Source organism: Erpetoichthys calabaricus, chromosome 13, assembly GCF_900747795.2.
Source record: "Erpetoichthys calabaricus chromosome 13, fErpCal1.3, whole genome shotgun sequence".
NCBI classification, from domain to species: domain Eukaryota; kingdom Metazoa; phylum Chordata; class Cladistia; order Polypteriformes; family Polypteridae; genus Erpetoichthys; species Erpetoichthys calabaricus.
Window position 1 is genome coordinate 2,004,869 of NC_041406.2, and position 23,323 is coordinate 2,028,191.

General features: G+C 40.5%; 1 protein-coding gene across 2 annotated transcripts in view; it reads right to left on the bottom strand.

Moving 5' to 3' along the window:
* The window catches only part of LOC114663926 (E3 ubiquitin-protein ligase znrf2-like), a 197,439-nt gene that overhangs the window by 58,770 nt on the left and 115,346 nt on the right, over positions 1–23,323 (bottom strand). For both annotated transcript variants that reach the window (XM_028817878.2, XM_051935683.1), the window contains exon 2: positions 15,721–15,816. In XM_028817878.2, coding sequence (XP_028673711.1) covers positions 15,721–15,816 — 96 coding nt within the window. The remainder of the gene's footprint in view (positions 1–15,720; positions 15,817–23,323) is intronic.

Consider the following 23,323-nt stretch of genomic DNA (forward strand, 5'->3'; position numbering starts at 1 on the left):
GGCACTTCTCCTAACCTCCTCATTCCTCAATCTGTTATGAAGTGAGACCCCATCAGTAGTCTCCTTTTAGTTCTTTTAAACTTTTCTTCCTTTTATTGCCTGCATGTCTTCATCATTCATTAACATTGATTTTATTACAGTAAAACAGATCTTTACATTTAATTGGCATGACGTTCATTTATCACACACCATCATTTGTTCCAGGGGTAGGCAACGTCGGTCCTGGAGTGCCACAGTATGTGCAGGTTTTTGTTCCAACCCAGTTCCTTAACGAGAACTCAATTATTGCTGATGAAGCACATATTGCTTAAGTGACATTTTTAATGCTTCATTTTAGTGGTCTCGCTTGTTAAGGTTCTCCAACCTTAATTGCTTATTTCAATCTTAAACTGCTGCATTCAGTGTTTTAATTGCTCCTTATTAGCAATAAGATGTAAAACAGGAGTAGGCAATGTCGGTCCTGGTGAGCCGCAGTGGCTACAGGTTTTCATTTCAACCCAATTGCTTAATTAGAAACCAATCATTGCCAATCTCAGACCTTATTTAATTTTATGGCTTGTTAGTCTGTGCAATGTAAGGCTTTTATATCGTAGATTTTTTTCCTTTCCAAGGATATCATCCAAATGATTTGAAGCCTAAAACAGATCATTTTCAGTCTGTCACATTTTTCTATTAAGTGTTTTATTAAATCAAACCGTGCATGATGAAACACACACAGATGTAATTGGAAAAAAGCTAGCTGGAGAACTGCTGGCTGCTTTGTCTTTTACATCTTATTGCTAATAAGGAGCAATTAAAACACTGAATGCAGCAGTTTAAGATTGAAATAAGCAATTAAGGATGGAGAACCTTAACAAGCGAGACCACTAAAATGAAGCATTAAAATGTCACTTAAGCAATATGTGCTTCATCAGCAATAATTGAGTTCTCGTTAAGGAACTGGGTTGGAACAAAAACCTGCACATACTGTGGCACTCCAGGACCGACGTTGCCTACCCCTGATTTGTTCCATGATGTCTTATTGTCACACCTATTACACATCACTGTGCACCATCCTGACTTCTGTCCTGAAGATGCTCCTTCCACCTCACACAGATACATCCTTACATATCCTAACTGAAATGATCATTTTTAGGTGCGTTCGCCTGTAATGGATGAGGCACCTATTGCAATAGTCCATGTCTGTCTGTACTTCCATCCATCCACATGAAACAACTCTGCCCTGTGGACCAATTTTGTTTAAACGTGGCACACTTATTCTTCAAGGAAATTTGTCAAGGCAATTTAATTTTCTTTGAGACATCTTTAACAGAACGCACTGTACACAGTTATAAAATTTCAAAATCTCCAATTGAAAATCATTGGGGAATTTGCAAGCTTGTCTATCTTAAAACAGAAGCTACCCATGCGACAAGAACTACAAATTAGTTTATTATTTCAATTTTACTTTGAAAGTGGTTAACCCATCTTGAATACTTTGTATATTCTCCTGTTTTTCTCTCCTGATAGTCGTGGACTGCAGGTGTAGGTAGAAAGTCACTGTCACTGGCAGCTTTCACACATCTGCGAGATGGCAACCTTCCCTCCGCAAGTCGAGATGGATACGCGTGGGAAAACTTCTACATTAGCAAGTTGTTTCTGGTTTATGAAGTCTTCCCAGCAGCTTGAGCATAAACAGATGGGAATCCGTGAACCAGCATCTCACTCCTCTGGATGTTTTAAGCCATAACAGGTAAATTAAATTATTTTATGAACTGTAACAGCATAAAATGTAAGCACAGAAAACAAAAGGTTACGTCGGTATGAATGAAGTATTTGGTGGCATGTAAGCCACAGTGCACAGAGCAAATAAACATTTACGTAGTATTTACCTTACACTAAGCCAAACCTCACAGCTCCATTTTCTGTAGTTTACAAGGGGGCTCTGCCCCCTTCTCGCGTCGCTCGCCTACCCCCGGTGTTGGGTAACCCGAAATACATTGATGAATGTATGAGGTATATTGGAGTGTAAAGGTGTAGATGACGAACAAAGGAAGTATATTCATTAATCCTAATGAATGTTCACTAATAGTGGACTCATTACAGAATGTGCTGTCAGCTAATTGGCGGAATTGTTTAGTGGCCGTCTTTCGTTCCTTGCTTTGCCGTTTATCTATTGACTCTGCTGTTTGAGAGGCTCGTTGTAGGCGCCTATGTTCATTAATTGTATTCAGGTGGGCTCGCTTCTGTATGTCCGTTAGTTGAGATGTTTCATTTTGGAGCCAGGACTCCTTAGGTTGCGTTGTTTGAGAAGCGCGTTGTAGGCGCCTGCGTTCATTTGTTCTATCCAGGTGGGCTCGTTTTTGTAGCCCCGTTAGTCGAGCTCTTTCTTTTTGGAGCCGTGTCTGCTTTGCTTGCGGCATTTCAGATGCGCGCTGTAGGCGCCTGCGTTCATTGATTTTTATCCAGGCGGGCTCGTTTTTGTATCTCCGTCAGTTGTGGTCTTTCGTTTTGAACCCGTGCCTGCTTTGCTTCCGCAGTTTCAGACACGCATTGTAGGTGTCTATGTACATTGTATTTGTCCATGCGGGCTCGTTTTTGTAGCTCCGTTAGTCGAGCTGTTTGGTTTTGGAGCTGAGACAGTTTTGCTTCCGCGGTTTCAGACGCGCGTTGTAGGCGCCTACGTCTATTGTTTTTACCCATGCGGGCTCGCTTTTGTAGCTCCATTAGTTGAGCTGGATCGTTTTGGAGCCGTGACCGTGACTCCATTAGTTATCCGTTGTCTACCGTTAGTAATATGGATAATTGCACTTACTGTTAATACGGAGCGTTTTCTGTGGTTGTACTGTTAATAATGCATCACTGTAATGTGATTTACATATGTTATATGGTTTGGACGTGTGAGGATGCCGTACGTTTAATACGGAGAGTTCGTTTATTCTTATTACCCGGACCATGCTGTGTAGTGTGGACGTTTAGTTCAGAAGCACGTTGTAGGCGCCTGCGCCTTTCATACTTTCTCGCGCCTTCCATACTATCTTTGTGGACCTTTGCGAACCCCGTAGTGTCTTCCGTTTGACTCTGTGGTGCAGTGCAGAATCCTCTTTTCTGTGTGGCTGTGTCGTTAGTCATTAGCTATGGGCGCGTTGTTGCTTCATGTCCTATTTACGTTAGTTGAGCTCTTTCGTTTCTGAGCCGTAACTCCTTCGTTCGCGGTGAATCAGACTTCGCTTGCGGTTCATGAGACGCGCGCTGTAGGCACCTGCGCACTATGTCTCCTAGGTCCATCGCCGTGTACCTGCGTCTGTGCCTTCCGGTTTACCGAGACCTGCATCTGTGCCTTCCGGTTTACCATTCTCGGTTAGTAATATGGATCATGACTGGCTACTTCATTGACACTGTAATTTACTAGGGTGACCAGACGTCCCGTTGACAGTGACAGTCCCGATTTCAGGCGATGCATCCCAATGAATAGCTAACGAATATCAAAATAATATAATAATATCTAATAAAACATTCCTCTGCTGACAAGCATCCTCACAATACATTTAGAATAAATTTACAAAACTCCAAGGGGTACAAAACTCCATAACATCTCACCAATGTAATACATGAATAATAATACAGTCAAAACTGGAAAACCTAATTAAGACCTTATGTTAAATATGAGAAGCATCATAAGGACATCTAAAAAGCAGACAAAAACAGACCACAGCTCCATTTATTTATTTGCACTTCAGGCACTGTGTGGGCTCCTAGGTGTTCATTTATGAAAGGGTTTGTTTTTTTTTTTTGTTTTTTTTTTAACGCCTTGATCCCTCTCTGATGCCAATGAGATAAAGCAGCCATTAAACAAACAAGGATGGGCTTTTTGCGTAGGCATACATGCTAAACAAGTGTCCCGGGTTGGGACTTTGAAAATCTGGTCACCCTATAATTTACCACCAAACTGCAACGGTCACTCTCTGTAATAAAGTTTCACTTCTATTATTCCCCAACATTTGTCATAACTGAAAAGCTTTGCAAGCCATTTCATGAAAATTACAATGCCCAGACATGCACAAGCACAGATGGAATTACAAAAGGGTTTTACTTATGTTATCTTATGTTACGTTAACTGGCACTGGCAAATTGTCACTGTGTGTGAATATGGGGCGTGTGTGTGTGTGTGTGTGTGTGTGTGTGTGTGTGTGTGTGTGTGTGTGTGCGTGCGAGAGTGCTCTCTGTGACAAACCAGAGTACTGCCCAGTGACCTTTGCCCAGCCCCAGTGGGATGGCCTCTGACCTCCACATCCCAGAAATGGACTGCAAAAACTTAGAACTGACTTACTGAACTCGGTCCACTACAGGGCCGGCACAGTCCTTGAACACAATTGAATGTTACACCATTGTAGCAGTGCTACTGTGGCTTGAAAACTGTAACTCCCAGCAGTACCTGCAGTGGCTCTGATTGGTCTTCTTCTGAATTTGCAGGGGCTGTTGGGTTCAAGGAGGCCAGCGTGGTGTTTAAAAGGAGGCTAGTGAGACCAAGGTGGGGGAAAAAAAAGTATTTTGTGGTTCGTGTCAGAAGTTCTCATCTGATTCCTGTCGATGTCAATTTATTTATATAGCACATTTAAAATAACATAGGAATGCTGTGGCCAAAGTGCTTTACAATAAAAGAAGAAATAAACATTCAATTAACATAAATAACAAATAGAAATAAAATAAATTAAACATAAATAAAATAAATAATAAATAGAAGTAATGTTACATAATCACAATGAGGAAACCATCAGTATTACTGAAGGTCACGGAAAGCAAGTGAATAGAAATGAGTCTTTAATCTCATTTTGAATTGTAGATGACTCCTTTATGTAATGAGATAAAGAGTTCCACAGGCGAGGAGGAGCAGCAGCTGCCAAAGCCCAGTCTGTCCCTCTTAGTTTTACACTTGGTACGATGGACAATAAGAGACAACTGCTGACCAGAAGATCTAAGCACTCTAGATGGCTGGTGTAAAACACACAATTCAGAATAATAGGCAGGCGCAAGCCCATGTAAAGATTTAAAAACTAGCAACAAGATTTTAAAATCAATTCGAAAACTGACAGGCCGCCAGTGTAAAGAAGCTAATATTGGAGAAACAGAATCAGACTTTCTTGCCTCAACCAGAAAGCGAGTGGCAGCATTCTGGACCAACTGTAACCTGTGTATCAGTTTTTTGCTTATACCAGAATACAGCGAGTTGCAGTAATCAAGGCGAGAAAAGATAAAAGCAGGAGTAGCTTTCTCAAGATCCCTAGGAGATAAAACAAAGCTTGATCTTACCTAAAAGATGAAGCTGGAAAAAGCAACTCTTGACTACAGAATTAATCTGTTTCTCAAAAGAGAGGTTACTGTCAAAAATAACACCAAGATTGCGGACTTGAAATTTACAAAAGACAGAGAAAGAGCCAAAAGTCCAAGACCAATTTGGGTTTTAGCTGATGGACCCACTATAAGCACCTCTGTTTTATTTTGTGTGGCACCCGGACAGGGCTCATGCCCAGCCGGGACGCCCAGGAAGACAGGAGGAGGGTCATTCCTCCTGCAGACCGCTAGGGGGCGTCCGCCCTGGTTGTATTGTGGGCTTGGAAGCCCAACCCTGTAGGGGCCCGTGGTCAACGCCAGGGGGCGTCCCCTTGCATGAAGGACCCTGGACCCTAGTACTTCCGCCACACCAGGAAGTGCTGGAGGGAAGAAGAGAGGGAACACCCAGAGTGCTTCCGGGAGGACAGCCGGCATTTCCGCCACACTTGGGCATGTCCGCGGGGATTGCCGGTGCACACCTGGAACACATCTGGGTACAGATAAAAGGGGCCGCCTTCCTTCATTCGAGGCTGGAGTTGGGTGGAAGCAGGACAAGGTGCAAGAAAGAGAGAAGGAGGCGGTCCGAAGAGGCAGAGTGGTTGGCCTGGACTTTGGGGAAGATTGGGGTTTGTGGCACTAGGACTTTGTAAATAGTAGTATAAATAAACGTGTGTTGGGTGACATGAGCGTGTCTGCCTGACTGTGTCCGAGCCAGTCTCCACATTTGATTCAGATTAAGAAAATTATTAGCCATCCAGGATCTTAGTTCAGAAAGACAGTTGTGCAGTTGACTCATTGCAGAGTTGCAGACGGGAATATAAACCTGTGTATCATCAGCATAGCAGTGAAAAGAAATGTTACATTTCCTAAAAATAGCTCCAATAGGGTGAAGGTATACAGAGAATTAAACAGGACCCAAAATGGATCTCTGAGGAACACCACATTTAAGACGAAAAAGAGGACTTTAAAGTCAATGAAAAGTGTCTACCAAATAAATATGACCAGAACCAGTTAAGAGTGGACCCTTTAAGCCCAACAAGATGTTCAAGCCACAACAGCAATGTCTCATGGTCAATAGTGTCAAAGGCAGCGGACAGGTCAAGGAGGACAAGGACTGCAACGCCACCCGAGTCAGTAATAATAGAGATGTCATTGAATACTTTCAGGAGGGCCGTCTCAACACCGTGATTACGCCTAAAGCCAGATTGGTAGATCTCAAATTATTGGAGTTAAGGTGATCAACCAATTGATTATAAATAATTCTTTCTAATATTTTAGCCAGAAATGGCAATTGGGAAATCGGGCGAAAATTGGCTAAAACTCCAGGATCTAATTCTGCCTTTTTTTAGATAGGGACGCACCGCAGCATGTTTAAAAAATGAGGGCACAACCCCCTCACTAATAGAACCATTGATAATGGCAAGTAAAGGTGGACACAAAACATCAAAGGCTTCCACTAAGAGGTGGTACAATATCAAGAGGACTGACAGCTGGTTTAAGGGTGTCAATAGTATTTTTTAACTGTGAAAGTGAGACAAGATCAAAAGATTCCAAGACAATGCCATGATTAACAGTAGGAAGTTCATAGCCAGTTGGAACAATACCACAGTGGATTGTATCAATTTTACTGACAAAGAATGAAAGAAACTGCTCACCTGAAAGAACAGTGCTATTTAATCCCGTCACAAAATGAGGGTGAATGGCCGCATTAATTGAATTAAATAAGACCCTAGGATTCTTAGAATGACGGGATACTAAATCAGTGAAGAAATCATGTTTAGCTTTCTTAACTGCAACCTGGAAGTTGAATAGAGAAGTCCTAAAAATCTGTTTAGAAACAATCAGTCCGACAGGTGTGACGTAGCGGTCGTGTAGTTTCATTTAGCCAGGGAGCAGGTCTTCCCTTATTACAGAGTATCTTGAGCGGAGCAATGGAGTCTAAAACCGTTTTACAAGAATTAAATTCTAAAACAGAATCATCGATGCCATCATATTGAACATGTACATCAAGACTAGAGAATATGGTTTTAAAATCGGATAGAAGAATTTAAAAAGCGAGAACAGCGTGGAGCACAACTAGTAGTAGGAACATCAACAGTAATATTCAAATCCATCATTATAGAAAAGTGATCAGTAAAAGAAAAATCACATAAATCAATATTATTAACTGAAATATCACGTGTAAGAATGAGATCAAGGGTGTGACCGAGAGAGTGAGTTGGTGTATTAATATGCTGGATAAAATCAAATAAGTCCAATAGTGATAAAAAGTCATTAACCAAAGGTTTCAATTGACAACAAATGTGAATGTTAAAATCACCAACAATAAATACTTTGTCATGGGAGAGGGTGATATCAGCCAGAAAATCAGAATTCAGAAATGAAGATATCATTAATTACAGGAGGTCTATAAACCACAGCAAACAACAAAGAAGGGGAGCTGCACACTTCGAACAGTTGCAGTTTGAAGCTACTAAACGGACCCCTTGTAAGGCTCCGACACAAGAACATGTGCTTTCTCATTTTTGTCCGGGATCATTTCTTGGTTGGGGTCTGGATTATCTGCTATCTGCCTGTTATGTGAGGACTGTATGTGGATTTATGGCCATCTTGTGAAGAAAGGAGCGCTTCTGAACCCGTCCACCCGTCTTCACTAATTCAGGAACTACCGGTAGGACTATCTTTACATTCCCCTTCAACGTGCGGATCTCTGGACTATTTACCTTCATCTTTACATTACAACTGCTGCCGTTTTTTCTTGGACTTTACTGTGTGTGGTTTTTGTTTGTGATTTGTTGTATTTAATGTATAATCTCCAGGGGAACTGGGGTGAGATTGTTGTTTTCATGTATTATTGTTAATAAATTCTTTATTAGTGGTTGTATTTCTGGTGGCTTTTTGTCTCTGTTTGTGAGTGCGTGAGGGTCGGGCCAAGGCTGGGTGAGTCCCTAGAATCTCCACTAAAAAAAATAAATAAATCACCGTCTCTTCGACAGTGTGAATCTCAGCGACACAGGACCGCTACACCCTGAGTACATTTTCCAGCTTGTTTTATTTGATCAGTCTGAAGCTTTCTGACTTTGAGACAAGGATGTTTTTATCAGAGATTTAAACACAGATTTTCTATTATTCGTTTATTTTTACTACTCTTTCATGTCTTAATAAATAAGGCTTTGCATTAAACTCCTATAATTTGTCATGCCATCTTGGGTGACTGACGTAATAAAATAAATAAAGGGCACCTTCCACAGAGTTAGATGGGTGAGAAGGGACACATCCAACAGTGAGAAGCACGGGCAGGAGGAGTAACACTCTGTTGGTAAGTGACAGTAAGGCAAATGACACTTGGCTCCATTTTCTTGGGGTCACCTGTCTGGTCTGCCCCAGTCTATGTGAACGAGTCCTAATCTCTAAGCACTGGAGTGGCAGGTTGTGTAGGTATACTGCTGGCAAGAAAAAGAACCAGGAAAAGGACAAAGAGAGCACATAGTCCGGAAAACAGGCACAAGTCAGTAACCAAAAAGAGAAACAGCAAAGCCAAAACAAGAATAATATTTATTATAAGTCAAAGGAGTACAAGGTCGTAAACAGACATTCAAGTAACAAAGCAAAATATAGAAAGATCTTTGAGTTAGAAATTTGGGTGATCTTCTGAACCAGAAGGTTTAAATACTAACAGGGATATCAGAACAGTGCGGCTTCCGGGAAATGTCCTCTACCAACGCACGATTGTGTGTAGATGACAACAGTCCAAAATGCCACCATAGCAAAACAAAAGAACACATTTGCAATTCTAATTAATTAATTATAGAACCAAACAAAGATATGAGAAAAATTTCTTGGAAGGAGCAAGTTTTAGTTCTCATTATGACAGACGTGGAAGTAAGTCAACTAATAACAGATCTAGTGAGCTCCAGTTACCACACAATAGAGCAATACCCCTGGTACCCTCACTAAGAACATCTACCACAGCGTCAGAAAGGAAAAGGCCAAGAGCCAAACCCCACCCTACTGGCACATGAAATATTTGGGCCTCTATATGCAGTACTCATTGTTGTTACTGATCACACACATATATGCCAGTTCTACTAGTTTTTCTGGAATTTTCCTCTTCTTCAGATAGCAAAACATTACATCATTTGAAGCTATTATAGGCCTTGCGCAGATCTATAAATGTATCACACAGCTTTTCAGTTCCCTTTAAGCTCTTTCCTGAAGTCGATGCACAATATATTGCACCATGTCTTTACATTTAGTAAACCCATATTGTTGACCATCTGCACTCACAAGTTCTCTTTATGTATCATTTAGTATTCCATTATTCTATGACTTTCTGAATATGTTCCATTAACCACACAATCTAGAACATCTAAAAACAGTTTCCTGTTTCTCTAGTCATCTTTTCACTTCATTTCCCTCAAATCTCATAGCAATTTAATCAATTCCAGCAGTCAGTCCTTCTTCTCGTCAAAGCATGTATATTGAGGGTCCTATTGCTTAACTTGTCTTCATTTTACAAAGATTAAAAATACACATCACATTATTAAAAATACACATGGGCATTAGGTATCTGCATCACTGGTCCTTCTACCTTCCAAATGATTTCAGCTTGTCCCCTATTCTCTTTAGTTGCCAGAAGTACGTCCTCCACCTCCACTGTTAACACCCCATCTTTAACTACACAGATCTTGTTTCTGTTGTTTTCTGGTGTTAGTTATGCAATACAAATACCTCTTTAGAACATTAGAACAATCTAGACAAGAACAGGCCATTCAGCCCAACAAAGCTTGCCAGTTCTATCCACCTAATTCTTCCAAAATAATATCAAGTCAAGCTTTGAAGGTCCCTAAAGTCCTCTTGTCCACCATACTACTTGGTCACTTATCATCCCATGTGCCTGTGGTTTTCTGTGTGAAGACAAACCTAATGTTTGTTTTAAATTTACCCTTAACAGGTTTCCAACTGGGACCCTGTGTTCTTGATGAACTAATTTTACAGTCACAGTCTCGATCCACTGGACTAATTCCCTTGATAATTTTAAACATTTCAATCATGTCTCCTCTTAACATCCTTTTGCTTAAAATGAAAAGGCTCAGCTTTGTTCATCTTTCCTTATAACTTATCCTCTGTAGCCCTGGAATCAAACTAGTCACTCTTTTCCCTTCTCTTCTCCCTTTTCATGTTTCCAGCTTTCCAAATTCTCCACTGGCTTTGCTCTCGCTGGTCTCTTTGCCTTACTTCTGAAGATAGGACAGGGAATAATCATGTTTGTTACCCTTGCTAATGTCCCCCAGGCCACTAGAGGACACTGGTGGGTTATTAATCATGCAGTAATAGTGGAGGGGACAAACTCTCTGGTATGGGGATTCTACAGGAAAGTCTGGTGCTGCTAGAGGGAGTTCCTCAGGTATACCAACAGATCCTTGAGTGCTGGCTGGGTAACCTGGAAAACGCTTGCAAAAGCTAACCCAGAAGGGCTACTGGGTGCAGGCTTAAAAAAACACCAGCATTCAGTATACTGGCAACTAATGTCAATGGCTTGATGGGCAAAGAGATAAAGACAAAAGGCTAAGCAAGGGGTAAACAAGAAGGCCAGGAGGTTTAAGAGTTGAATATAACAAAACCTGTGCGTTTCTTTCCTACTCATGTTCAGACAACTGAATTGACCACGGGTGAACTCCAAACATCTCAATGCTGAGCAAAACAATAGGATGCACCCGAGTAAAATTTCAAGCATCACACCAAAAGGTCTGAAGACTTGCATTAACGGGATATTTCAATTTTTAATTCTAATAAAATCCTGTTTTTGCTTTGTCATCCTGGGGGTATTCAGTGTTGCTTGATGAGGTAAAACATTAAAAGAATCTTTGCATAAAGATGCAGCATATTAAAATGTGATAAAGGTCTTCCTGAACAGTCTGAATACTTTCTGAATTCACTATATCTATTCTTCAAAGGCCTCTTTACAGGTATAGATGAATGGCCAAAAATCTCCAACTCCACAAAACATGCAGGCAGGAATGTCAAACTCACACAAACCCAAAATATTCAAACAAGGGTAAAGGGTTGTTTCATATTCCACCTTCTTCATTGAACAGAACTGTGTTAAATGATTTTGATTCACTGGCCAGAACCTTCTCAGCATTTTACCTTAATGATAATGAACACCAGGCACACACCATTAAACAGCAAACAAGCCTGAAAAAAAAGCCCACCCCTGTAATGTATTAAAATCTCTTCACTCTGCTCACTTCAGTTTCACTTAAAACACTGAATTATTTCTAGCAGCACAGGAAGTAGTGTGCTTGGGTTAAATAAAGCTAATTTTACCAGACACATACACCTTTGCATTAGCTAGATGTTACCACCATACCATCAGAAAAGCTAAGACCGGCTCTTAAAAGGCCCTTTGACATGAAGAGTCATTAAGGTATTTATTCTAGGTGAATGATAAATATTTGCTTGTATATTATTATAGCACATGTAGTATAGCTGTACAATAATCAATTCTGGTATCTCAGGTCTTGGGAAGATAATAATAAAGCCTTAATAGCATTGAGATAATGAATTTTAAATATATTTAGCTGTTAATATGAAAAAGTGACCCATCTGACGGTGCTATGGAAGTACTGTGCAAAGTTGCCTAAAACACATACGGTCTGATGCATACGGAATGTCTGTATCTGATATTTGTTAATCGGTGATCGAGCTTTTCAGTCTGTTGAACCAAGAATACAGTTTTCCTCCTGCTTTGCATGCAGAGATTTCTATCAGACTTTTTAAAAAGCAGTTAAGAACTCATCTCTTTAGGCAAGCATTTAATTTGGTGGAGTAATTTAAGTTGAGTTGTTATGTCTATTGGTGGCTTACTGTTGGTTTGTTTTTAGTGGTGCAGTCAGTTTTTAAATAGTTTTATTATGATATTATGTTTATGTAAAATGTCAATACTTTGTACAATGCTCTGTGACTGATATCTGAGATAGATAGATAAGCACTATGTAACAGATAGATGGATAGATGAAAGGCACTATATAACAGATAGATAGATAGATAGATAGATAGATAGATAGATAGATAGATAGATAGATAGATAGATAGATAGATAGATAGATAGATAGATAGATAGATAGATAGATAGATAGACAGTACTGTGCAAAAGTCTTAAGACACTTGTGAAAAAAATGCTGTAAAGTGGGAATGCTATTTAATGAAAATTTTTCATGGCATAATTTAATCAATAAACTTCCTAGAAAGTGCAGTAAACAGCAGGAATTCTCATAAGATCCACTTGTGCAGATTCGTAAGGTCTTCATATGGTTGGCTCTTCCAAACCTCTTGTAGAACTTGCCCCAGGTCTGCTGCAGACTTTGTCTGTTTTACTGGTAATCCCAAACTGGCTTGATGATGTTGAGATCAGCTCTCGGTGGGATCACACCATCGGTTGCAGGATTCCCTGCTCCTCATTTTGTGACTTTTGGCCATGTGTTTGTGCTCATTGTTATACTTAAAAATGAAGTTGGGACTGATCAGACAGCACCCTGATTTTTATTACATGATGATTAAGAGAATGCCTCAGCAGTGGGGTGGTCATCGGTTTTCATCAAATCACCAACTCACTTTGTGGAAATGCAGCCCAAAACCTGCGGGGATCCTCCAACATGCTTCACTGTTGCCTGCAGACATTCATCCATCTATCATTCTCTAGCCCTTTGATGGACAAACTTCTTTCTGTTATAGCCACAACTTTCCAGATTTTGACGTAACAGTTTAGTGCGCCTGCTGCCATTTTTCTGATCCCCAGTTCTTGTATTTTCTTGTATAGTTGAGTCATTTGGCTTGATTTCCACCTACATGGAGTAATTGTTCGGTTGAAGCACTTCTGATAAGACTTCTCCAGACTGTACATGGGTGTACCACAAGATCCCAGTTTCCCTTTCCATTTCTGCATTGACAGTGGTGCTGGGCACATGTTGGTTTTGAAGGGATGTAACCTTGATGTATTTCTCATTTGCTGCACTCAGTTTCCATGACCAGCCATAGTGTTTCTGGTCCTCAACCTTGCCCGTTTGTACTTCAAGAGAAAAGCTTGGATGACACATCTAAAAAACACCCGTCTGCTTGGGTGAGATGTTGATGATGCAAGATGGGCACCTTGTGTCATAGATAGATAGATAGATAGATAGATAGATAGATAGATAGATAGATAGATAGATAGATAGATAGATAGATAGATAGATAGATAGATAGATAGATAGATAGATAGATAGATAGATAGATAGATAGATAGATAGATAGATAGAGTAATAAAAAATGCAGATAAAAAAACAGATAATAACTTGAATAATGTTCAACGTTTACCCCCTCTGGTGGAATTGAAGAGTCGCATAGTTTGGGGGAGGAATGATCTTCTCAGTCTGTCAGTGGAGCAGGACAGTGACAGCAGTCTGTCACTGAAACTGCTCCTCTGTCTGGAGATGACACTGTTTAATGGATGTAGTGGATTCTCCATAATTGATAGGAGCCTGCTGAGTGCCCGTTGCTCTGCTACGGATGTCAGACCGTCCAGCTCTATGCCAACAATAGAGCCTGCCTTCCTCACCAGTTTGTCCAGGCGTGAGGCATCCTTCTTCTTAATGCTGCCTCCCCAGCACACCACTGCGTAGAAGAGGGCACTCGCCACAACCATCTGATAGAACATCTGCAGCATCTTACTGCAGATGTTGAAGGATGCCAGTCTTCTAAGGAAGTACAGGCGGCTCTGTCCTTTCTTACACAGAGAATCAGTATTGGCAGTCCAGTCTAATTTATCGTCCAGCTGCACTCCTAGGTATTTATAGGTCTGCACCCTCTGCACACAGTCACCTCTGATGATCACGGGGTCCATGAGGGGCCTGGGTCTCCTAAAATCCACCACCAGTTCCTTGGTTTTGCTGGTGTTCAGGTGTAGGTGGTTTAAGTCGCACCATTTAACAAAGTCCTTGATGAGGTTTCTATACTCCTCCTCCTGCCCACTCCTGATGCAGCCCACGATAGCAGTGTCGTCAGCAAACTTTTGCACGTGGCAGATATCTTGTCGATATGCTCACTTTTGCTGTGGTGTAAGTTATGCAGGTTAAACTGCCACATCTACCCAAACCTCACTTATTTAGTATGGTGGTCTCTTGTCTAGTTTTATTCCCTCTATACAGCTGCTTCTGTTTCAGTTCATCAACTTGGTTCAACCTACACATGAACACCTTCATCAAGCATTGTGGTTGGTTTTTAAATTGCATTGGATCCTATGCAAGCCTCTTTCTTTAAGGAAATTCATACATCTTACTGTATTGATTCACTTTTAGCAAAAGTAATATTTGGAACTCAAATAAAAAAAGCTCTTTTCTGTTGACACACTTCTCCAAAAAATATCAAATGATCATCTATGACAATTTTTGTAAAACTACCTAAGACATTTGCTCAGTGTACTGTATTTTTGTTTTGTAACAGTTACATATTTATTTATGTAGTTATGAATTTGTACTTTATTGATGCTGCATGGTTCTGCACTAGAGAGACAAGTAACAAATGCTTTTCATTGTACCGCAAGGAATAATGGCATAATCTGTAATTTCACCTGTTATATAACGCCTTTGTGTTTGCACATTGCTTAGAGCCTGGTAGACATGCAATACAGTAATAAATATACTGAACTGAACATTTTCTGATTTATTACCTTAATAATGTCTTTAAAATGAGTTGTGTTATCTCTAATGTGTTAGATCTCATATTTTCCAGTCTAGCATGTCTACATGCACTACTATTGGAAAAGTGACACACTGATTTATCACTTAAAGCAAACAGGCAGCGAGGCTAAATAGAGTCTGGGGTTGTGAAAATGCAGCGTCCCAGAAGGAGCCATGGTATGTTTCTTGTATTGTATGCTGATTGTAGCAGACAGACTTGTATACTTCGGCAAAAGCTCAAAATGGGCTCGCACAAATCATCTACTTGACTCTTAAAGTAAGTTCTTTGCCTTTCTAGCATATTGGTGAAATGAATTTTGCAATGAAATCCTTTTTTTTTTTTTTTTGAGTATCATTACTAAAACAAAATTATAATAAAACTTTCTATAGAAGAATGTCGTGGGACATCATGTGGGATATGAGAGCACAAGTACCTCACCTTGGGCAGAATTGTGACTGAGGAAATTTAATGTAAGCAAATGTAAAGTATTGAAATGTTAGATTTGAATACACAAAAGGTCTATTTTCGAGTTTCAGACCCTGTAATGAGAAAGACCAATGTTATTTTTGACAATCTTAGCGAATATGATGGACAAGCTGGCTGGACTGAATGGCTTGTTCTTGTCACAATTTGTTCTTAAATAATACAAAAGGAAATGCAAGTGATAAACTAGTAAGAATAAAATCTCACCATTGTATGTTATTCTTGGCTTTGTCAAGCACATTACGAGGTGTAAGTCCACTTCATCAGAAGAGACGAACTTGGAACAGACTGGGCACTTGAATCCTGCAGGGGAAGAAAAAAAAAAATATAAGCAGCTCAAATGGGTGGCACTTGTACTTGTGACTCCACCACCAGACCACCAGAAGCAGTGCAGCCAACCTATGCAATGTAAAACTGCACAGAGTTTTGGCTAAATCAGTGCCTCATGCCCTGCAGAAGATCAAAAAATGACTTACAAAAAAACCCAAAAGCACACAGAGTGACAGTCCCCGATTAACCCTTATCTAACTAACTCAGATTAAGTATTGTGGCTGCTCTGCTTCTAGAATGCACAGAGGTTAATGTCCAGTTGTTGCTGCCTGGGTTCAGATGATGGCATGGCCTCCATCTCTGAGGAATTTTCATGTGCTTCAAATACAATTTACAAGAAACTTTACATTTTCACCCACGGTCAAAGGATACACATATTGAGTTTGACTGCAAATTCTTAATTAGTTTGGTGACAGTGAATGTAACCCTGAGATTGAATTTCACTCCATGTTGAATGGTTGGTGTCCCTGTTTTCAGACGTCGAGTGCAGATGGATTAGCTCTGGCAGATATCGCCAAGCATTTTCATACGCTATGTGCACCTTAAGTGTATAAGGTGGGTGTAAGAGCAAATCACGGCCTTTGATTATGATGAACAAAATAACTGCATAAGTGACATACATAAGAAAACTATAAGCCTTTATTCTAACAGTTATTTCAATGATTAATACAGTTTTTTTTTAATTTAAAAGTATCAAAATTGTTTGGTCAATCATAATTATGATCAATCACCACAACAGCACAACTAAAGGCGCAGCTGAAAACGGTAGCTAACCAACAAGCACTAAGAAAGGTTATTTATCACCTCACCTAAAAAACTGCACCGTTGGTCAGATGCACTTTTTTAAGAGTTTATATACAGTAGTCTCTTTTAAGATGAAAGAAAAAAAAAAATCACAGATGTGTAAATTTCTAATTCTTGTAACATTTAATAAATCAACATTCAAAAACAGATTATACTGTTTACTAGGGATGCACCGATACCACTTTTTTGGAAAACGAGTACGAGTACGAGTACTGAAATGCAAGTACTCGCCGATACAGAGTACTTGCCGATACCGAGTACTTAATAAAAACATGATTTAAATTTACAGGTAACAGCTTTAGTCATATAATTTAACAAAAAAAAACAAGAAACTCTCGTCTATCCACTGGGAGGTTAGGCTAATTAGCGACACGGGGCTAACACTGCTTGTCCAAATATCCGTGGTGAAACTAAACGCAGAGGAGGCTTGCAGTAGGCTGTGGATATGTTTTTTCACGGAGTCGTGTAGTTTAGGCAGCTCTGTGTCAGTCATGTAGCGGCGGCTTGGGATATCATATCTGGGCTCCAGAACATGGAGGAGACGCAGGAATCCCACATTTTCTACCTCCGAGAGTGGCTGGTCACTCAATGCAATGTACTCGATAATTGCCTGTGTTATTTTCACAGCACATGGATTGTCTCTGGACATTTTCTCTCGTCTTGCAAGAGTTTGCTGCAGCGTGGGTTGTGTTGGTTTAGAAGCGTGGGTAAACTCTTTGTACTCGTTGTCGTGTTGGGATTTTAGGTGCTTGATTAAATTACTTGTGTTAAATGCGCTACCTTTTGAGCCTCCTCTGGACAATTTCGCTGAGCACAATTTGCAGTCTGCCTTTGTTTTGTCGTCTTCATTCACTTTGAAATAGTTCCACAGGGCTGACATGTCTCACCTTGCCTTCTCCCCGCTCTGAGCTGCAGCCGGGGCCTGGGGGCGGGCACTCGGCGCCTGTGATTAACCCCTTACACGCCGCTCAAACATAGACATTTCTCAGACCGTGGTATCGGTCCCCGGTATCGGGGGACTTTTAACGAGTACGAGTACTTTAGAAAATGTGGTATCGAGGCCGATACCAGATACCCGTTTCGGTATCGGTGCATCCCTACTGTTTACGGTATGGTATTTAAATAAACTGAATTATGGCATTGTGAATTAACGTATTGGAAAAAACAGAAAAATGACCTTTTACCCAAAATAATCATCTTTCACACTTCATAGCTTTTCTATTAAGACCCTTTATTGCAGTGACCAAGAAAAAAGTCCTTAAACCCAAAGGTGGCTGGTTCAAGTCCTGCCAATGTGAGCTCACCGTGCAACAGAAATATATAGTAGACCCCCGTGAAGTTGCGGTTCAGGGTTCGCGGACTCAGTCATTCACGGATTTTTTCTTAGAACTATTAATTGTTACCGGAAAGCGCAAATTATCCTCCGCAATTTTTTATGCCTTTTTTTCGTGGCAATACTGTGCTGTAGAGAGAACAGGAAACAACTGCTGAGGGAAACGCGGTTTGGGATGGTGAAAATAGCCAATCCGAGAGCGTTATTTGTTTCTCCTTGCTGATGATTGACTGCTGCTTTGTGACGCGTCTCCAGCTGAGTGTCCTCATGTTTTCCATTTTGTTATTGTTTTGTTATTTTTAAACACACACGATGTGATCGAATTGCTCTGTACCTTCTAAGGCTTCTGGAACTGAGCCTAAGCACCAGAAGAAGTTTAAAACACTCCAGGAGAAGGTTGAACTACTGGATTTGCTCCGGGAACTAAAAAGTTATGCTGCAGTAGCGTGCCACTATGGCATTAATGAAAGCACCACACGCTACATAAAGAAGAACAAAGCAGTGATCTGGAGTAACATATCTGTACGTTTCTGTGATAGTGCCAAAAAGGTAATGACCGTAAGGAATAAAAATATCGTCAGGATGGAATCTGCTTTGGCACTGTGGATCACCGACTGCTGGAAGAACATCCCCTTGGATGGTAACATCATCCGTGAGAAAGCACGGAAATTGTACCAGCAGTTTGCTACAGGAGACAATGTAGCAACTTCCTATCACAATGTTCCTGAAACCTATAAAGAAAAGCCAGCACAAAACCCCACTAAAAGAAGACCCGTCCAAAGATACAGTATGACTCCTCCTGAAGCGCCTGAAGAAGAGGTGCCACCCGAGGAGTTGTAAATCATCTGCATCGTACTGCACAGCTACTTCATCATCAATTTCATTCATCATGGGTGAGTACCCGCACATTTTACTATATTTTAATTAAATGAAATTATTATGTATGTATTTACTCTACTTATAACAAAAAAAACGACAGCACATACCAAAGAAAACGCACTTGCATGAATTATAGTACGTATAGTGGTAACGTCGATATTTTACGTTCTAGCACCGCGGGAGACATAGCAGTGCAGTAGTAGGCAGGTTTACCTTTACACTGTTTTTAGGTAATGTATTAAGGTAATTTTTTAGGTAATGTATTAAGCTGAGTTTGCAATGAAATTAAAGTGCTTTGGGGGCATAATGTATTTAGGTTTGAAACTATAAAAATAGGCATTTAAAAGGCATTTTTTAACCACATCCAAAAGTTGTGGTTTTTCACAATTCGCGGGTGCTCTAGGAACGTAACCCCCATGAATTTTGGGGGTGTACTGTACATTAAACATACCACACAATAATATGACTAAAGAAAAGTACACTGAGACTGTGGAAGATTGTGGGTTCGCTTCCTGGTTAGCTCGCTCTTTGAGTAGATAGATAGATAGATAGATAGATAGATAGATAGATAGATAGATAGATAGATAGATAGATAGATAGATAGATAGATAGATAGATAGATAGATAGGCACTATATAATAGATAGATAGATAGATAGATAGATAGATAGATAGATAGATAGATAGATAGATAGATAGATAGATAGATAGATAGATAGATAGGAAAGATAGATAAGATAGATAAGATAGATACTTTATTAATCCCAAGGGGAAATTCACATACTCCAGCAGCACCTTACTGATACAAAAAACAACATTAAAGATTGATAATAATGCAGGTATAACAGACAATATCTTTGTATAATGTTAACGTTTACCCCCCCAGGTGGAATTGAAGAGTCGCATAGTTTGGGGGAGGAACGATCTCCTCAGTCTGTCAGTGGAGCAGGACACTGACAGCAGTCTGTCGCTGAAGCTGCTCCTCTGTCTGGAGATGACACTGTTTAGTGGATGCAGTGGACTCTCCATGATTGACAGGAGTCTGCTCAGCGCCCATCGCTCTGCCACAGATGTTAAACTGTCCAGCTCCATGCCAACAATAGAGCCTGCCTTCCTCACCAGTTTGTCCAGGCGTGAGGCATCTTTCTTCTTAATACTGCCTCCCCAGCACACTGATGAATAATGAATTATTATTATTATTACATGTCCAAAAGTATGCGGACTCCCCTTCAAATGACTGAGTTCAGGTGTTTCAGCTGCACACATTGTTAACAAGTGCCAAAAATCAGCAGAGCGCCTTGTACTGTATTCTCCACTGACAAACACTGAAGAGCTCAGCGACTTTAAAAGCAGAACCGTCACAGGAGACCACTAGTGCAATATGTCAGCATGTAAAACTTCTGTTCTGCTAGATCTACCCCAGTCAACATTAAGTGTTGCTGCTCAACAGCAGCCCAGCTACACAAACTCACAGGGCAGGGCCACCAAGATTTAAAGTGCATTGAAATCATCTAAGGTCTGTGGCATCACTCACAACAGACCCCTACAACTACGGTAGAGTGGAGGCTCTGTGGCTATGGACCTGCTCTGCTATCTGGAAGGTTACCGGTTCAAATCTTGATACACTGCCAGAAGCGATCATACTCCGTTTGACCCTTAACCTGAAAATTGCTCCAGGGGTGTTGAGCAACGGCTGACCCTGTGCTCTGACCCCCAAAGTTCATGTGAATAGATAATTTCCCCTTGGGAATTAATAAAGAATTAATAAAGTATATCAAGTCTGGGAGACTGAACAGACTAGTAACCACTAGGCCCCCTTCTGGAACATTCCAGCATAATAGAATTTTAAGTATCCTTTGATGAACGTCCTTAGCTATGATATACAGAGTACAAGCCATTAAAATGCCAATGCCAATTGCTCCGCTTCATACAAATAACACAGAGAGGAAAGAAAGGATTTAACTTCGGCTTAAAATACAAAAACCTGAGAATCTGTGCCAACTCAAAGTGCATCCTGAGACAGTACAAAGAAGGGCAGTGCAGTTATATTAATACATTCAACAGCCAGCCCTATTCATTTGGGAGAGGTTTTTTTCTGAATAATATATTCATTGCTTTTAGATTACTTTACGCTTCAGAAAATTTAAATGACCTAAAAACTTTTTTTGCATGCAGCCTGTTTTAAGCAGACTCGAGTGATGCAAAGAGGCCACGCAGTGCAGACGTGACTCAGACTTCACCATTTTACCTCATGCATTGCATAGGTGTTGAAAGTCTTCGTTCCTTAACGCTGGGTTTCTGCAGTGAACGGTTCTGGTGCTCCTCAAATGAGGTGAATGGCATTTTTTTAGTTTAGATCACGGGTGTCAAACTCCAGTCCTGGAGGGCCGCAGCGGCTGCAGGTTTTCATTCTAACCATCTTCTTCATTAGTGACCAGTTTTTGCTGCTAATTAACTTCTTTTGCCTTAGTTTTAATTAACATGAATCAGGCCCCTTAGTTGTCTCTTTTTCTTTAATTAGCAGCCAAACAATAATGAGACATAAAACAAGCTGCCACATGCCCAGCTGTGCCAATCACACAATTTCTGAAAATAAAGGTGAAGGTCTCGGTAAGGTCGAACTCTCAGGTCACCAAAACATTTTAACGATGTTCTTAGAAAAAACAGAAAAATCAACAGTTTTGGAAATGTCTGCTGTGTCAGAATGAGAGCAGCAACAAGCCATGGAATTAAATAACGAGTTTAATTAACAGCAAGAATCCGCTCCTCATTAAGAGATTGGTTGGAGTGAAATTGGTTGGAGTTTGAAATCTCAGTTTAGCTGGTCATCTGTTGGCTCGTTTCACATCTCATTTCTGTTTGGCTGCCATTTAACGAAGAAATGAATAAATTCAGAAGACTGAGTCCTTAAAAACAGGGCTATTAAAATGAAGGGAAAAGAAGTTAATTAGCAGTGAAAACTGGTCACTGATTAGGAAAAGGGTCAGAATGAAAACCTGCAGCCACTGTGGCCCTCCAGGCCTGGAGTTTGACACACCACCAATCTACCTGGTAACCCTTACCCTATGTGGCAGCATTTCTAACCCTCCTGCCCCAACCATGGGCACTGGCATCTCCCAGTATGACACATAACACATTCTTCAAGGCATTGATGGGTCAAACACAAAGGCCGCAAAATTCAAATATCAAGGCACTGACAACGTGCTTCTTCTGGGAAAAAGCAGATATTAACAGAATGAAAAACTGCACTCATGTGTCTTTAATATAAAAAAAGTAATTTTTTTAAATCATTGCTTATAAAATCAAGGTGCTTAACTTGATTTTATATGACAATATAATTCAAGTCAAATTCTTTTGTTTTGCCAAAACATGGGACCAGTTTACCTTTCAATTGCATGTATGGCGCAACACACTAGCAGTTTGTGAAGCCCAAGGACCATAGGGGCACCACAAGGAACAGTTCGGTCTCCTTTTATGTCCTCTCTGTACACCTTGGGCTAGAACTTGGACGAGGGGGTGACATGGAGTATGTTAGTCAGGGTGAGAACTTTGAGAACTGTCTACAACTCAACATCAGTAAATCCAAGGAACTGCCCTTTGACTTTAGTTGTACCAAAGAGCCTTGCCACCCAGATACTATTCAGGGAGTGGATATGGAGGTGGTGCACTATTACAAATACTTGAGGGTCCGACATAAATGACAGGTCGGACTGGTCTGGTAACACAGTAGATCAATATAAGAAACAGCAGAGAAGACTCTTTTGTTAAGAGACAGAATTCCTTTAATGTGTGTAGTGACACCCTTGACACCTTCTGTAAGATGTAATATGACTTCAGGAGTGGCCCAGTGAATCAACAAGCTGATCAAGAAGGCTACCTTAGTTATGGTATGTTCACTGGACCTGCTGGAGGTAGTGATGGAAGAGAGAATGAGGGTAAAACCATAATGAACAATACACTACATCTTCTCGGTGACACACTGGTATGGAGGACTTTCAGCCAACGAATTACTCAGCATAATTGTGTCAAGAAACATGGCTGGGGCTCCTTCATACCAACGGCAACACACCCTTATAATACCTTAATGGGTCTTAAAGTTTTCTTTTTTGCAATTCTTGTGTACGTTTCAGGGGGATTGTTGTCGGTCGTACAATAGGTCGAGGGCAAAAGTTTTGAGAATGACACAAGTGTTGGTTTTCACAAAGTTTGCTGCTTCAGTGTTTTTAGATCTTTTTTGTCAGATGTTTCTATGGTATACTGAAGTAGAATTACAAGTATTTCATAAGTTTCAAAGGCTTTTATTGGCAATTACAATAAGTTTATGCAAAGAGTTAACATTTGCAGTGTTGGCCCTTCTTTCTTTTTCAAGACCTCTGCTATTCACCCTGGCATGCTGTCAATCAACTTATGGACCAAATCCTGAGTGATGGCAGCCCATTCTTGCATAATCAATGCTTAGAATTTG